The sequence below is a fragment of the Bos indicus x Bos taurus genome, chromosome 2 (assembly GCF_003369695.1).
Source record: "Bos indicus x Bos taurus breed Angus x Brahman F1 hybrid chromosome 2, Bos_hybrid_MaternalHap_v2.0, whole genome shotgun sequence".
NCBI classification, from domain to species: domain Eukaryota; kingdom Metazoa; phylum Chordata; class Mammalia; order Artiodactyla; family Bovidae; genus Bos; species Bos indicus x Bos taurus.
Window position 1 is genome coordinate 44,336,778 of NC_040077.1, and position 18,096 is coordinate 44,354,873.

The 18,096-nt window shown below is 38.3% G+C and overlaps 1 protein-coding gene across 29 annotated transcripts in view; it reads left to right on the forward strand.

The window, feature by feature from the left end:
• The window catches only part of NEB (nebulin), a 219,241-nt gene that overhangs the window by 17,260 nt on the left and 183,885 nt on the right, over nt 1-18,096 (forward strand). For 28 of the 29 annotated variants that reach the window (XM_027560957.1, XM_027560980.1, XM_027560767.1 and 25 more), the window contains exons 11-27: nt 2,530-2,634; nt 3,280-3,387; nt 6,196-6,312; nt 7,989-8,093; nt 8,181-8,288; nt 8,386-8,490; nt 8,908-9,006; nt 10,327-10,431; nt 11,399-11,506; nt 11,592-11,705; nt 12,888-12,989; nt 13,089-13,196; nt 13,286-13,390; nt 14,449-14,547; nt 17,111-17,215; nt 17,790-17,897; nt 17,982-18,095. In XM_027560957.1, coding sequence (XP_027416758.1) covers nt 2,530-2,634; nt 3,280-3,387; nt 6,196-6,312; nt 7,989-8,093; nt 8,181-8,288; nt 8,386-8,490; nt 8,908-9,006; nt 10,327-10,431; nt 11,399-11,506; nt 11,592-11,705; nt 12,888-12,989; nt 13,089-13,196; nt 13,286-13,390; nt 14,449-14,547; nt 17,111-17,215; nt 17,790-17,897; nt 17,982-18,095 — 1,815 coding nt within the window. The remainder of the gene's footprint in view (nt 1-2,529; nt 2,635-3,279; nt 3,388-6,195; nt 6,313-7,988; nt 8,094-8,180; nt 8,289-8,385; nt 8,491-8,907; nt 9,007-10,326; nt 10,432-11,398; nt 11,507-11,591; nt 11,706-12,887; nt 12,990-13,088; nt 13,197-13,285; nt 13,391-14,448; nt 14,548-17,110; nt 17,216-17,789; nt 17,898-17,981; nt 18,096) is intronic. The other variant, XM_027560951.1, reaches the window with a different exon arrangement.

Sequence of the window (18,096 nt, forward strand, 5' to 3'; positions counted from 1 at the left end):
CTGTCTTGTTTAAGTATTTTGGGGGAAGGTACGTCTTTAGTAAAGGAGAAGGAAGAAAACTATGGATGATGAAGTCTATTCAGCAATATTTTTTAGTGTCTGATATTGTAGATTACCTACTGGTGTGAACAAGGACTATTTGGGATAAAAGATCTAGTAAGTACAGTAAATTTTCACTGATAGGAATACCATGAGCCTGAAATTTTGCCCAGGCAGGGCTAAGCAGAAATTAACTTTAGAGCGAACTATTGACAAAGAGTTGGCCTCTTGAAAGTGTTGATATTGTAAATGAGATTGGAGAGAAGGATAACTTAATTCTTTTTTGGAAGAAAAATAAAAAATTGCTTTCAAGTATTCATTTAGAAAGAAAAATCTATTTTACATTTTTATTAAAGGCATATTTTAAAAGAAATCTTACTAATGCAGGATTCTTCTACCTCATTTGAGTATACAGAGTGAGTACTTAAAAATTATTTTTAAAAATCTATTTTGGACTCCTCTATAACCAATCTCTCTGCTAATGTAGGCTTGCCGGTTAGTCTAGACTGCACTCTTAGCAGCTACCAGTCACATGTGCCTATTGAGGAAATGTGACAAAAGGAATGTAAAATAGTTCACTAATTATTTTATATTGATTATTGTGAACTGATACTATTGGGCATCTATTGTATAAAGTAAAATAACATATTTTTATTAAACTTTTTATTTTGTATTGGAGTATGGCCAATTAACAATGTTATGACAATTTCAGGTGGACAGCAAAGGGACTCAACCATACATATACATGTTTCCATTCTTCCCCAAACTTTCCTCCCTTCAGGCTGCCACATAACATTAAGCAGAGTTCCATGTGCTATAAAGTAGATCCTTGCTGGTCATTAAAATTAATTTCCAACCTGTTCCTTTTTTATACTTTAAAGTATGGCTACTAGAAAATTTACCATGATGGCTTGCAATATATGCCTATTGGATTGCAACATTCGATTGGATGCAGAGACATTATTGAGTACTTTGAAAGCATTGCTAGGGCTGGGTTGCTTTGTGGAATAATAGTATTAGCCAAGGGAAGGAGGGCTATGGATGAAGGTCATCAGATTATCCACCATGGTGATAATTATTCACCCCAGTCTTACCAGGTCTTATAGCCTCCAGTTCATATGTTAACATAATGAACACATATCTGGAATTGTTATATTGCTGTTCCATTCTGTTTACCAGCCTTCTGTATCATAACTTTCAGAATCCATTCTCTCACCTATGTCTTTGCCCAGAGTCATCAAGTCATGCCAGCACCTCCTCCTGGCTCAGTGCCTTCTGTAGAGATGTGTAGGCAGGCAGGGCTGTTTGTGTCCACCATGCACACTACGACTCCTGCAGGTGGAGTTCTGTGAGCAACACTGAGCTTCTTGAAGTCCTTGAGCTTCTCTGCTTCCTTCTAGACTCACAATAAGAAAGATACAAGATTTCAGGTTGGAATTTCCAGCTGATGCTAGGTCTGCAACTGAAAGGAGAAACTAGGATCTAGAAAGTTAACCTTTGAGAAGAAAGGATATAGGGCATTAGAGAGAGGGCTAGATTTCCTTAAACTTAAATTCACTGGCTCTGCATCTTTCTCACCCTTGGTACTTGTTCTTTAAAGGCATACCAGAAAACCACTTTCTTCTTTTTTTTTTTTTTGAAGAGTATGGCGGGGGTATGCAAACACCTGAGACCCACTGGTTATGTCTGTTGACACATTCTATCAGCCAAGGTGGGGAAATTGCTCTAACCCATCTCTGACTCATGTCCCAAACTTGGGGTTGGCTGGATTAATTCCATTTCAAGAACATTCAAGCCAAAGTAGTCAAAAAATCATGGACTAGGTTCAATTTAGTGTAGTCAAACAAACATTTGTGAGGTAACTTCTGCATGCTGCATTTTGTGTTAGATTTTGAGGATACAAAAATGAAGAACATATAATTCCTCTCACCAAGGAGCCTCACAGTATAGGATTCAGGTAGTGTGGTGTTTGGGAGTTAATATGGGATAGCAGTTTAATTTTTTTATTGCTTGCCAGTTCTCATTAAAATTTCGTTAAGTCTTATTCATTGGCCTACAAGCCAAATTTTGTTGTAGTGTTGCTGTCTGGATAACTAGGAGTTTCAGTAAAGCTCAGAAATTAATGGCTAAGTTCATCGGGCATGAAAATCTGGGGTTGAGTGATTTTATTATATCAATAATCATGAATTACAGAAGGAAGATGCTTCTGACTCTCTCTTCCCTCAAACACCAGGGACCATCTGTGAGTTCTCTGTGAACTAAGTCCTTAAACTCAGCAAAGGGGAGACTGATACCTCTATCCCCTGCATCCAACTTTTTTTGTGAGATAAGTAACACTATACCAGAAGATTTGAAGACATCTATTAAGTACCCAGGAAGGGCCTGGTCAAGATATTTTTTAAAGCTGACCACTACCACCTAATTGGCTGCCTTATTTGTCAATTTCCAGATTTTGCTTGTCTTATTTTCTTTATTTTTTTTCCATCCTAGCAAAAATACAAGGAAGACTATGAAAATAAAGTCAAAGGCAAATGGAGTGAGACACCTTGCTTTGAAATTGCAACCGCCAGAATGAACTCTAATAACATCAGCGCAGTAAGTAGGAAGGGATGTCCATCCAAGCTGGATGTCCTTGGGTTGAGAGGTTGATTCTTTCCTGTATGACGTCTAGCCATTTGCTGCTCCTGAAATGGTACCAGAACGTTTCAATCCAGACAACTCTTTCTGGGGGCAAGACCTGTGTAGGGTCCCTATTTAGAAAGAAATTCCACCATCTTTCCTTCCTTTTGCAAAGCATTGTTTTGATTGGATTCCATTACTCTTGCCTCATTTTTCATTGGAACAATATGGTTTCATGGTGAGTACAGATGAAAGAGGCCCTTTTTGTTCTGTGTCTGGGCACTCGAGCGGTACATTTATGAAACTGATTAATCTCTTCCCAGATCCCCTCCCTGGAAAACATAAAAAACCTCTTTTTCTTTTTTCTTAAGTTCTCTGCCTCTGGCCTTTGAGAGCTCCTTCTTTGAGGTTGTCTTCCAACCTATTATAACTGCTCCAAGTTTCTGTTAAGCTGCTAATGGCTTTTGTGATAGCACCATATTCTATAACTGTAATCTGACCCACAGAAGCTAAGAGGAGCATGGCTTTGGGTGATGTCTCCAAGTGGCCTCTGTCCTCCCATATAAGACTTTTGCCTAATTGTTCCCACAGCAGTTCTCCAGCATATTTCATGTCTTACAGAAAAAATACCAGGAAGACTTTGAGCATATGAAAGACCAGATCTACTTCATGCAGACCGAAACCCCAGAGTACAAAGTGAATAAACAAGCTGGGGTGGCAGCTAGCAAGGTATGGGGACATTTTCTCATTGATCTTGATATAGTCTCAGTGTGGGGGAATTTCTTACAACTCTTGCTTTTGTACATAATGGGGGGAAAAGTTTCTTACGGGAACAGTAAGAAAATATTTGGGGATTACAATAGGGCTACCAATTTTTTTAAAAAAAATTGCCGTGTAGGAGAATTCACAATACTAAGCTACCATCTTCAGCATTTCATAGACTAAAGGACCTTTTGATACCCAGAAGTAGAAAGGACAAAAGAACTTCTCAAGAAAAGGTAACTGGCAGCGTTCTTTGAATACAGACACTCACTCTCACACTTGCAACTACCATTGTTTTTCTATTTTCTTATTAACTAGTGAAAATCTGGTCACAGACAAGATGCATGAATCCATGGATTTGCTCATATAGTCTATAGAGTGACTCTGGTAACTAGTCTACTCCTAGGCATTCTAAAGGGGGCTTCCCTGGTGGCTCACAGGTAAAGAATCTGCCTGCAATGAAGGAGATATGGGTTTGATCCCTGGGTTGAGAAGAGCCCCTGGGTTGGGAATATCCCCTGGAGGAGGAAATGGCAACCCACTCCAGTATTCTTTCCTGGGAAATCCATGGACAGAGGAGGCTGGTGGGCTACAAGGGGCCCCATAGCGTTGCAAAGTGTCGGACACAACTTAGCAACCAAACTGTAACAGGTGTTCTAAAGCACTAGAAAGAGCAATAACTTCAAAGCCAATCAGATTTGCAGCCTGGCTCTGCAGGAGGAGTGAAAGTAGGAAGATCATGTCACTTAGGAGACTATTTCAGGATCCGGGTGCAAGACAGTGATGTTTTGGACCAGGAGAGTAGCCTGGAAAGTGATGAGAAGTATTTCAAAATTAGAGCTGACCTGATTTGCTGAGGAGTTGAATATGGGATATGAGAAAAGTTTTGGTCTAAGCAACTAGATGGATAGGGTTTCCCTTTGTCAAGATAGGAAAGATGGTGGAAGGATAGGTAATTTCTTATTGGAGGGGAAACATGAGCTCAACTTCAGACATGTAAATTTTGAGATGCCTTTAAGAAATGTAAATGTCAAGTAGGCAGTTTATTATATGAGTATGCCATTTCAGGGGAGATATCTGGAAAGTTTGTATAAATTTGGGCATCAGTAGCATATGAATCATATTTAATGTCATAAGACTGGAGGCCATCAAGGGAGCAAGTGTAGAGAGAAAACTCTAAGGATTGGATTCTGGAGTGCTTCCTTGTGAAGACATCAGTAAGATGGGGTATAAGCAGAGTTAGGTAAGAGTGATTGATGTTTTGGGAAGCTGGTGAAAGGGGAAGGGAGGGAGTAATTGTGTCAAATGTTTCTGAAGTGGGTTTATCAATGAATGGTGTCTGGTGAACTTAATAAGAGCACTTTGGTTGAGTGTTTAGAAAGGGTTTGTGAGTGAATGAGAAGAGAGAAATAGAATAATATGAGTGTACTTGACTCCTGAGAAAAAAGAAGAGAAAGGGGTAGTAGCTAATGGATAAGTAGGTGAAGAGGGAATTTTTTTAGGTAAGAGGCAAAAATGCCATGTTTCTAGGCTGATAGAAGAAAAATCAAGTGTAGAGGGAAAATGAGATCATGTTGAGGAGGGGAGGGAGAGTGGCTGGAGCATTGTCCTAGAGTAGGAGAAAGGGGCAGGGACCCGGTGCTTAGGAGCAAGGGATGACTTTCCCTGAAATAAGAGAGGAAGCTGTGAATCCCAGATGCAGGTAGAGGGATAATAGGTCTGTGGAATTTCCTTTCTAGTTGTTTCCATTGGTCATGGAAATAGATAATTCTATAAGAGGTTGTCTACATCCTCCACTTCTGAAGAACATCCTCTGTGAGTCCCCAGCGTGGGCTGTAGGGGTGGTACATCTGTGTTTCAGTTGTGTATCTCCCACCTTTGAAGACTGAGCCAATTGTTTTCTGAGGTTCTTAAATATTGGCAGATTATCTAGGAATTCCAGAACATGTCTATATTCTAAAATTATTTTGCTTGAAGAAATAAATGGCACTGGTGCTCATGGTCAAGGTTAGGATCTGTTTCTTTTTTTCTTCTTCCCTTTGGATATGCTCCTGAGGGGGGCTTTTGTGCCCTTACTTAAAGCTTCTGTTGGAGCTGGAATTAAAGGTGAAAAGTAGGGAGGGCAGAAGAAAAGATGAGGCTGTCACCATATATCTAGCCCCTACCCCTTCCTCCTCCTCCCATGCCTACATTAAGTATACATGTGCTCACACACATAGTCACAGATGAGGCATAGAAGGCTAGATTGATGATGCTTCTAGCTTTTTCTTTAAACATGTGTTGGCAGATAGGCAGCTGGAGGATAAGAGCTGAATGAGGGTTCTGGAGCAGCAGGTATCCAGGACATGATGCACTGTCATTATTATGATGTATATCTTTCTTCTATTATTTCTCCCTCCCTCCCTCTCTCTCTCCCCCCTCTCTCCCTCCCCCACCTCCCCTCACCCTCCTCCCCTCCTCCCTTCCTCCCTCCCTCTCTGAGGGTAGGGAACATGTGTTACTGTTTCTTGAATCTGTCCCGGGACCAGGTGCATAATCAATGCCCTATGGATACTTTTGAATGAATAAATGATGGAAGAAAAGATATCCTGAAAATGTATGCAGTTTCTCCACTGCTGTTATGAGTTACTATGAATATTTTGTTTACAAAATGTCAAGCTGCCAGTTTTCTGAAGAGAAAATTGATTCCTGGAGCGATGTCATAATACGTGTAAAAGAGAAGGAGAACAAAAGTAACATAGAGCGTTACTTTATCACTTTATTTCACTCCCACAGGTAAAATACAAACAAGACTATGAAAAGAATAAAGGAAAAGCAGATTATAATGTACTTCCTGCTTCAGAAAACCCACTGCTCAGGCAGCTGAAGGCGGCAGGAGATGCCCTGAGTGATGTAAGTATATTCTTGTCAAAAGTGGGTTTTTTTAACCTGAGCTGCAAGAGGGATGAAATTTTTCTCCTTCTACAATGACTAAATGCAAATAGAACTTTGCAAATACTTGAAGGTTATGGGGTAGCAGTTTCCCTGGAGCTGTCTAACAGGAAGGCATTAGTGTCTCTGAGTATGATATGTGTCAATTTGGGGAGCCTGTGGACTAGTTCAGTGGGCAGGGAAATCCTCATTTCCTTGAAACTCCAGGAGCCTGTGCCTTTGTGTGGGCAAAAAGTACATTGTAGACGTTTTGTTGTGATTCTGGTGGCGGCAGAAGGAGACTGAAAGGGGAAGACTAGGAGCTGGAGCCGCTTGGTGCCCTACCCTTATGCTCTTCAAGCCTGCTGCTGGACAGAAGGGAAATGTCCTGAATTTCACAACTTCTCTCCCTAACCTCCACCACTTTTTACTCAGGTTTTGACTCCAGAAACCATCATTTGCAGACAGCAAAACTGAAAAGATGGCTCCCTAAGTCTTCACAGGAATTTCTAATAGTGGAATATTAAGAGCTTGTCTAATCCACTGCTTTTCAAATACACTAGATAAGTGAAAACTGGCCTGGCATTAGAAGACACACAGCTCAAGGCCGCTTTGATTATGTATATAAAGAGACTGAACATACTGTCAGTTGAGTTTTTCCCTTTTAATTAGGTAAAGTTTCCCAGCATTTGAGATTATGTGTGGGTTAGTTATCTTTGTCCCTTGAGTTAAATCAGCACCATAGATATGTGTACATGTGACTGACGAGGTGGGGTGAGTGATGTGGCAGGTGAGAGGACAGAAATGAATCTGTTCAAATAGCTCTACTGGGAAATCAGTGCAAAGCACTGTTTCCTGAATGAAGGTCATCTTTATTGAACATAAAAACCCAAGTTCAAATCCATTTTGTTGAAAAAGACAACAATATAAAAATATTAAAAATGAACAGCCCCAGTATGTGTATGTATGACTGATTCCCTTTACTGTCCACCTGAAATTATCACAACATTGTTAATTGGTTATAGTCCAAGATAAAATAAAAAGTTAAAATGACAATGATCTGCTTTATCAGTTGGGCACTGTAAAATCCAGTAATGGTTAGAGCTGAAGATAAGTCTAGAAGAGGAGAAGGGTTGGTAGACTGTTTGTATATACCTTATTTTTAAGATACACAGTCTGTTCATATAATAAGGAACTTTTCCTTGGTAGAAGGAGGAAGAGTGTATACTTCCCTGTGTGCAAGCTTTTTCCATGAAGGGTTTGTTTTTTAAAAAATGAAAAATTTACTGTCACTCAGAATGTTCCTGTTTCTCAGGGCATCATTAGTGAAGAAAGAGTATGTCAGTTGACAGGTAGAAAAGGCAGTAAGTCAGAAATACTCAAGCACCTCTGCAACTAAGGGTTTGGTCTGAGGCAATATATTGGTTTCTTAATTTTTTGGAGAATATTAAACATTTAGGCTTTATAATAATTGCTAATAGAAAAGGTTTAAATCATTCACGACACCCCAAGGTGTGATTGTTAGTTTTAAGACAGTTGACAGGTAAAATCTTTTTTTCTTCTTCCTTTGTTTAGTGTTGGAAAATACAAGTGCAATAATCATCAGCATGGGGGTGATAGGAACCTACTTTAATTGATTTTTTTCTTTCCTTTAACAGAAACTATACAAGGAAAACTATGAAAAGACGAAGGCAAAGAGCATAAATTACTGCGAGACACCCAAATTTAAGCTTGATACAGTTCTGCACAACTTCAGTAGTGATGTAAGACCCCCCACCAGTCATTCCGTCTGTGAAAGCGAAGACCCATCATTTTGCCAATAAACAAATGATATATGTTTTGTCTTTCAGACTAAATATAAAGATTCCTACTTAAAGGATATTTTGGGACATTATGTAGGCAGCTACGAGGATCCGTATCATACACACTGCATGAGAGTCTCAGCTCAGAACAGTGATGTACGTTCTAAGGCAGTTATTTGCCTTTCCAAATAGCACATTTTCAGGGCATGAGTAGAGTGGTTGCATCCTTATGTCCGATTTCTTTTTCTTGTAGAAAAACTACAAGGCAGAATATGAAGAGGACAGAGGCAAAGGCTTCTTCCCCCAGACTATAACTCAAGAATATGAAGCGATCAAAAAACTAGATCAATGTAAAGATGTAAGTCTGTGGTATATACTATGAGCATTACCAACCTCCACAGTATCTAGTGGTCAAGATATTTTTACAAATTTGACACTTCTGCAAACAAATGTTAGCAGGAGACTGTAAGAAACACAATTTATTTTTTAATAGATACACTATTTTCCCTGTGGTCACCCATACGACTCAAGTGTTAAATCTAGCTCATTTTCCCAAAGAAAAGTAATCAGGAATCTGAAGACATGGGACAGTTTCCTATATATATGTAAGAGCATCCCTCAAAAAAAGAACTACAGTCTAACTAGAAAAAAATGTGTTTTATTTCCTACAAGTTTCTTTTCTTTCGGGGGATGGGGATATGCCAGCTTAGCCTATAGGCCAGCTCAGATTTTGACAAGTGATACTACACTAAACCTGATTTCTTTTCTCCCACAGCACACCTACAAAGTCCATCCAGATAAGACAAAATTCACTCAAGTTACTGACTCTCCTGTTCTGATGCAAGCCCAAGTCAATTCTAAGCAGCTGAGTGATGTAAGTTCTCTTAAATATCCAAGAAATCCAGTTTTGAGGGATGATATATCATAGCTCTGTACTTAAAATCCATTTATAAAGAAGGGTTTTTATCCTTGTCATGTTTATTTTAAAAAGACTATGTAAGTTTTAACGAGTTTAACTGGTATACATTTGTAATCACCTAAAATGATCTGATCTGATCTGATCTGAAAAGACTTAGTTACCTTGCATCTTCTTGGGTGGATAACAATTATAATAAGAGTTGTAGAAGAGAAACTAAATGTAGCTTAACACACTGGAGAGCACTTGAATTTGGGGGTCAGACACCAGTGAAAGTGAAAGCGTTAGTCCGTTAGTTGTGTCCTACTCTTTGCAACTACATGGACTGTAGCCTGCCAGGCTCCCCTGTCCATGGAATTCTCCAGGCAAGAATACTGGAGTGGGTTGCCATTCTCTTCTCCAGGGCATCTTCCCAACCCAAGGATTGAACCCAGGTCTCCTGCATTGCAGGCAGATTCTTTACTGTCTGAGCCACCAGGGAAAACTGGATTCAGATTTTAGCACTGTCTTTTATGACCTGGGGGCCTAGACAAGCTGTTGAACCTCTCCATCCCTCACAGTTTCCTTTGATAATATATGCTTGTTTTGAAGATGAAATGAAAAGAAATATGTGCATGGTATGCATCCTGGCCCAGAGCAGGTATTCAGTACATGGGATTTCTCTCGTGCAAGTTTATTTTTGGGAAATGGAGTCTTTGAGATATGTTTTATCATATGAATTTTAAGTGTGAATTTTCAAATTTATGTTGAACTAAAAAAAAATATGAAAATAAAAATAACTTGAGTAGATTTATGGCCAGAAATGGAAGCTTCAGTTAGAGTATCCACAAACCATCATGCATGTGAGGGGACATAATCAGACTTGTTAGAAAATATTCTCCAGTGCGTAAGCAATGACAGCTGAGAAGGAAAGGCTGATACTCTCAGAATCTACAGGACCAACTGTGATATTTAAGGAGGGAAGCTTGTGTCTATGAAAAGCGGCCACCTCCTTCCGTTAGGGTCCTGCCATGGTGCCAGATGTGATACGCGCATCAGCGATCCTCCACACAGGTGCTGATAAGAAAGGCGGCCTGCCCTCACTCTGGATTTCTCTCTTGATCATGACAGCTCTGTCAGTTCTTATTTAACAAAATGTATTTTACATTTATGAGTACATTTCATAAAATGTACATACATTTTATGAAATGTACTCCACATGATTTTTTCTTTTGTATTTTGTAACAATTCTTCTGAGTAGAGAACTAATTTGCTCATTCTTTCCCTCCCCCTCCTCAGCTAAATTACAAAGCAAAACATGAAAACGAAAAGTTCAAGTGTCATATACCTCCAGATACGCCTGCCTTTATCCAGCACAAACTCAACGCCTATAACCTGAGTGATGTGAGTTTCTCATGCACTATGCCTTCTGTTTGACAACTATGCTTTTACTTTTGAGCTGCCTCATTGAATAAACATTTCAGTAATAAAGATGGGAATAAGGGTTAACATTTATATTGTGTTCCCTCTGTGAGGGTAACTCTGAATTCCCCTTTACAAAATGTGTGTAGCAGTCTTGTAAGTAGCTTCACACAATGAGACAGTCTTAATATATTTTAGGCAACCCTCAAAATGTCACTGTTCATGTATGTTTAATCTCAAATCTTAATGTTAGTTCTTTTAGCCATGTATTCTTTTATATTATACTATAATTTTCTTTCAGGACCTGATTATTTAAGATATAGTTTGATTTCGTTTATTTCTCAAGCCTATAATTTCCCTTATATCTCACAAAAAATACTTATTTCTACATGTAAGAGAACTTGCACTGACAAAGATATAGGGTATTCAGAAGTCATAAGGGCAGGTATCCATTGCTATTTTTCATTTCCAAACTTAATTTTATAGAAAAGTCAAGTTACCCATGAGGATTTCAATTTTTTCAACAATTCTATAAATAAGTACTAAAATTATCTAGCATCAGTGAATATTATAATGATCTGTAAAATAACCTTTTCAGAGAACTTTGAGAGCAAATGAAAATGGTGCCTTTATATAATACTAAGTAAGTTAACTGTAGATTATTTGTGCTACTCTGTAAAATATTCGGTGTTAGGAATCAAATATTAGTATGATAACTAGAATGAAGTTAATATATTCTCATGGTGAGTAGAGAAGCTTAATCTTGGAAAATAGGAAGATTCATCTTAAGAATTATCTAAAATAAATTATCTAAAATTTCTTAAACAATGAAAATGGCCTATTTTATATTGAGACAAACTATTGGGTATTGGGTTACCCTTTAGTCTATGAAGTATGATAACATGCATATCACTTTTGCCTATTCCTGTGCTGAAATTTTTCTATCCAGAATATTTATAAACATGACTGGGAGAAGACCAAAGCTAAGAAGTTTGACATTAAGGTGGATGCCATTCCCCTGCTGGCAGCCAAAGCCAACACCAAGATTGCTAGTGATGTGAGTATGGCCTGGGCACCTGGGCGGGGAGGCCTCAGCGATGCTTCCTGATGAGTGGGATCTGACTCATATGATGTCCTTGTAGGTGATGTACAAGAAAGACTATGAGAAAAGCAAAGGGAAGATGATTGGAGCTCTCAGTATTAATGATGACCCCAAGATGCTGCACTCTTTGAAGACGGCCAAAAACCAGAGTGATGTGAGTGCTTTTGTGAACCTGTCTTTAGATGTGGCTGTACTTACTGTTTAATGTAAGCTTGGATGAGACATTAGCCTAAATGAAATCTCAGATTCAGGATGACAAAACATTAAAACCCAGTGGTAAAGAATGATTAACTTCCTCATTCTTATGATGTCTCTGTACTTTGAGACACCAGAGAGTATTGTAAAGCTTCCTTTAATCCCTTAATGCCTTCAGTTTTATTAGGAGGTAAATTACACTAACAATACCATTTTCCTTATTGTTTTTTCTGGAAATAAGCTCAGTATCTCAGTATATCTAAACACCTATTCATTCCATGCCATGACCAAACTCTTGGTACTTAACAAAAATATATACAGAAAAATAAAAGGCAAGAACTGAGAAAACCAGGCTACAGACAAAGTAGGGAAAACTCAGTGAAGCTTAAGTATTTTAGTTTAAGAATTTTATAAAATACTGATCTCATATTAAAGACTTAAAATATTTTATTAAAAATAAAATTTTTTTATAAAAATTGCTTTTCTAATTCATAGCAAAGAAGAAATATTACCTATTCTGTATCGCTTATAAATATTACTGTCTTTATTGAGGATATTTTTTGGACTTATTTATGGAAGAATTAAAAGAGAATGCAAAGAACTACATGATGCACTCAATAACACAGAAAAGTCATATTTCATATATCACTGTTATAAAGTAAAATTTAGGTCTTAATGATAAAAGCCAGCTTCCAGAGGTATTGTAAGATGTGTTTTCGTCAAGTACTGAATGGAATACTTTTCTACAACTGTGCCTAAGTATACAAACTCCACTTTATACCTTTTATAATATTTCATACCAACGCTTAAAAAAATCATTTTCCTTCAAACACATTCAAGTGGGAAAAAATATTTTGAGATAAAAAGTTGTTCAGACAGCAGCATTGGTGAGCTGTGATTTATTCTGGCTGAGAAATATTAGGATAAGTACTGTGTACATATTTATGGTTACTGTAGACTAGATCATATAAGACAAGAGCCCCTACCATATTCATTCTGCTTTTCTGCTTTGTAGAAAATAAATGCTGAAGAAATATAAAAATTTCCATTCCAGTAAAGTTTAGCAGTGACATGAATAGCTTCTATTTCATGAGATATATTCTTTTATTTTCTTTGTTTAATTTTCTTTTTCCTTTGACAGAGATTATACAAGGAAAACTATGAGAAGACAAAGGCAAAGAGCATGAATTACTGTGAGACTCCTAAATATCAACTTGATACCCTGCTGAAGAACTTCAGTGAGGTTCGAAAGGCCACGGTTACCTCTTGGGTTTGAGGGCTCTCCTCCTGTCTGATAAATAACTGTCTATTTGAGTTTGAAAACATATGTTTTCTTTTTCAGGCTAAATATAAAGATTCATATGTACAGAATGTTTTGGGACATTATATAGGCAGTTTTGAGGACCCATATCAAGTACACTGCTTGAAAATTTCAGCTCAAAACAGTGACGTAAGTTTGAAGACAATTGTTCATGCTTCTCAGTAACATTGTTGGGGACAATAGAAATCATGATCTATTTTTGTTCTTTCTCATTACAGAAAAATTACAAAGCAGAATATGAAGAAGATAAAGGGAAATGCTATTTCCCTCAGACAATAACACAAGAATACGAAGCAATCAAGAAGCTAGACCAGTGTAAAGATGTAAGTCAGCTGCCCTGAAGTTTTGAGATTGTGTTTGGCATTCTTGTGCCATCTAGTGGTCAATTCAGCAGTTTAAATGCTAGCATCTAATGGTTCGCAGATGTTAAATTTTATGTTTTGGATAGAATTGGGGAATATAAAAATTACTATGAAGAAAATTAGTTGTTACAAAATGATTTCAGGTTTTATGAACCTTTATTTCCACTAGTCTGTATATACATATATCTACACAAATACATACACACACACATACACACACACACACATGACTTTTGGGGAAAGAGTGAATATGGTGATTTGTAAGAGATAGGTGTATATTTTACGTGATGGGCTGGCATGTGCCAGACACTGTCCTTGGTGCTGAGAAAGAATAGTGGACAAGTAGGGCTGCTGCTTGTTCCGTGTGCATCTGAGAAGGAGAGACGGACGATAAACAAAGAACATAGAAACTAGAAAGATAGATCAGAAAACTAAAGTGATGCTATAGGGTTAAAATAGAATGATGTGGGTGATGGGGACTGGATGGATACCATAGGTTGGGTGGTCAAGTAATGTCTAAGGCAAAGACTATAGCCGTGCCAAGATCCAGGGAAGAGCAGTGGGAAGAACAGCCTGAGAAGAAACACACTCAGCATGTAAGGACTTGAAAGCATGATGTAACTGACATATACCAGGGAAGGGACAGCAGTAAGAGGTAAAATGGTAGGAGATGAAGGAGGGAGGTGGATTTTGTAGGGGAGGGCTGGTAGGCCAATGTACATTTTACATTGAACCCGAGTCCAGTGGCGAGCCATTGTAAGGCTTCGTCAGGGGGAGGCTAATCTGGTTGCTGAATTGTGGCAGGGAAACCAGTTTGGAGGCAACTTCAGGAGAGAGGGAGATAGAGAAGGAGAGAGGGAGATAGAGAAAGAGAGAGGAAGTGAGAGCGCATCAACCAAGTTTTCAAGAACAAAATGCACTCTATTTTTGGCTGGAAACTTTGTACATGTTATTGTGTATATGAACAAGAATCTAAAGAAACATTATGAAATTTCATTAACAGACCTCTTCTTTTGTAGCATACCTACAAAGTTCATCCAGATAAGACCAAATTCACAGCTGTCACCGATACTCCTGTACTGTTGCAAGCCCAGCTCAACACCAAGCAGCTTAGTGATGTAAGTGGCCTGATTAATGCAAGCATGGGTGACCCAGGATGCTTTGCTTATTGGACGTCAGCATCTACATATTTCACCTTCATGGGCTCATCTGTTATTCCAATAATGTCACTTTTTTCAAGATATAGTCAATAAAATGCAAATGAAGCTGCTAGACTGAATTGTAGCCTCAGGAAGAATGGTGTCAGACAATAGTAAGAATGACTAATAATTCTGCAATAACTCCTCGATTTTTAGTGGGAATTTGCTCATTAGGATCTCTCACATTCCAAAAATAATGCATACTAAAATTTCAAGGCAACTTAAATGACAATAAAAACAGCTACTTGAGTAGGTAACAAGGCAAATTTTCCCCATTCCTAAGTTTGCCAACAAAGGCTTTACAGAAAGAAAAAGAGCACAGAAACAAGGAAGATGCCAGACAATAATACAAAAACTAATATAGGATGTTGATAATATAGAGTTCAAATCAGATGATGTGTGAGAAAGTAATGGGGGTACACTTTGGATTAGGAAGTCAAGGGAGGTCTAAAGTAGAATGATCCAGCCATGCAGCAGTGCTTCTCAAATATTGACGTGTATGTGGGTGATAAATGGAGATTCTGGTTTGGTAGGCCTGGAGGGACTTATATAAACTCCCTAGTCCCCACTTTGAGTAGCTAGGTATGTGTTCATTGCTCAGTCATGTCCAACTCTTTGGCAACCCTATGGACTGTAGCCCACCAGCCTCCTCTGTCCATGGAATTCTCCAGGCAGGAATACTAGAATGGGTAGTCATTCCCTTCTCCAGGGGATCTTCCCAACCCAGGGATCAAACCCAGATCTCATGCATTGCAGGCAAATTCTTTACCAACTGAGCCACCAGGGAAGCCCTGAGTAGCCAGCTAAATCCTGAGGAGTAACATGTGTTCCTCAAGACAGGAAGATGTAATATTCCATTTGCCCTACTTAAACATGGTTTTTAGTAACATGAATTATCTCATGTGCAGTTGGTAAAGGAATATCTACCATTTTTCTACATTCTACATACATGCATTAATATATGATTAATATATACAAATCATATCAATATATGATTTATATATAACAAATCATATTAATATATATCAATATACTATTAATATGCTTAATTATATTAGTAATATATTGATATTATTAATAAAATATATTAATATATTAGTTAATCATACTAATAAATGATCAATTTGTTTTTCTGACTTGCTTTACTCTGTATGACAATCTCTAGGTCCTACCATGTCTCTGAAAATGGCATGAGTTTGTTCCTTTTTATGGCTGAGTAATAGTCCAGTGTGTGTGTGTGTGTGTGTGTGTGTATGTGCCACATCTTCTTTATCCATTCCTCTGTTGATGGACCTTTAGGTTGCTTCCATGTCCTGGCTGTTGTAAATAGTACTTCCATGAACTTTGGGATGCATATATCTTTTGGAATTATGGTTTTCTCCATAACACTGTAATGCAATTATACACCAACAAAATTTAAAAAAGAAAGTGATGGTGTCAATGTAATCCAAAAGACATATTGGTTCATGTGCAACTTTTCCCAGCATATTAATATTTTGTGTTCCAATGAAGGACAACTAGCTAACATCGGGCTTCCCTGGTAGCTCAGCTGGTAAAGAATCTGCCTACAGTGCCGGAGACCCCAGTTCCATTCCTGGGCTGGGAAGATCCCCTGGAGAAGGGATAGGCTACCCACACCAGTATTCTTGGGCTTCCCTGGTGGCTCAATTGGTAAAGAATCTGCCTGCAATGCAGGAGACCTGGGTTCAGTCTCTGGGTTGGGAAGATCCCCTGGAGAAAGGAATGGCTACCCACTCCAGTATTATGGCCAGGAGAATTCCATAAACTGTATAATAGTTTATGGGGTCGCAAAGAGTCAGACACAACTGAGCAACTTTCACTACTTTCAAATACTAATAACATCAGTGCTGCAACTGAGCTTGGCAAGCGGCAGAGGAATGTAATCTTGTGCATGGTGCCCAGGAACCACCTTCTCTTCTCATTGTCCTGGTAAGGTCAGGGGTTCTGTCTTGAAGAATCTGAAATGCATGGTTCTTCTCAGTGCATTTGCCTTTAACTCCAAAATTCAACAGCCTCATTCCTTCTTTATACTCTTTTCCTTCCACCTAATGTCACCTTTTAAAAATTTCAAATAAAATCCCATATCTTGTACTTTTGATAAGAATTTATGTATCTTTTTTAAGCTGTTCTAGCATTCTATTTAGAGTTATTATTTTTGTCAGTGCTCCGATTACATAGATTTTGAATGTTCGTGTTCTCAAAGCACACCCCAGAGGACAATGAGATTCCCATATATACATTGTGGTGGCATTTACAAAATGATAACCCAGAGTTGTTTTATACCAGCGTTCATGAAAGAGGAAGTGAGTCTGGATCCTATGCTGAATTTTTACTGGATAGACTATTTCTTTGAGTCATTTTTCTAAAAAGGATAGTAATGACTTAGCTATATACATTCTCCTTTATAAACTCAAGGAAGTTCCTACCCTGACCTGTTTGGCTACTCTCTATTGCTTTTTAGCTGAATTACAAGGCAAAGCATGAAGGTGAGAAGTTCAAGTGCCACATACCAGCAGATGCTCCACAGTTTATACAACATAGAGTCAACGCCTATAACCTGAGTGATGTGAGTACCGTATATGTTGGTGTATGGAATAAGAGGAAATATTATGAATGCTTAAAAGGACCAGATTAAGAGTTATGCAAATAAACAACTGTTGAGATGCTTGCCAGAGTGCCAAATGGAGCTTTTGAACTCAAATGCTCTTAAGACTTTCTGGTAGCCATTTGATGTCATTTTCCATAGTCTCTGTTACTATCAGAAACATTCTTTCAATCACCCTGCCCCCTTCCTCCCCACCAATCCGTAGAGTTTCACAAGATCTCTCATATTCTTATAAGGAAATGTCACATTTCCCCTTCTCCAGTTGGTTGTCAGGTTATATTATCCTTTATGTATCAAGATAGCAGAGTCTTTAGAAAGTTTACAGAACCCTGGAAAGAATATATTATACTTATTTTGTGGTGGAGGAAAGAAGCTAGAGGATAGATAATAAGCTATATTATCATTTGGTAAATATAGTATTAAGTAGGTAAAGTAAGTCTCTATACAAAGTTTCAATCTGTTTTTAAATTTTTACTGAGTTAATCTGTATTAGATATTGTTCTTAAAATTCCTGTGCTGAAATTTTTCTGTCCAGAATATTTATAAACATGACTGGGAGAAGACCAAAGCTAAGAAGTTTGACATTAAGGTGGACGCCATTCCCCTGCTGGCAGCCAAAGCCAACACCAAGATCGCTAGTGATGTGAGTATGGCCTGGGCACCTGGGTACGGGGCCTCAGCGATGCTTCCTGATGAGTGGGATCTCACTCGTGTGATGTCCTTGCAGGTGATGTACAAGAAAGACTATGAGAAAAGCAAAGGGAAGATGATTGGAGCTCTCAGTATTAATGATGACCCCAAGATGCTGCACTCATTGAAGACAGCCAAAAACCAGAGTGATG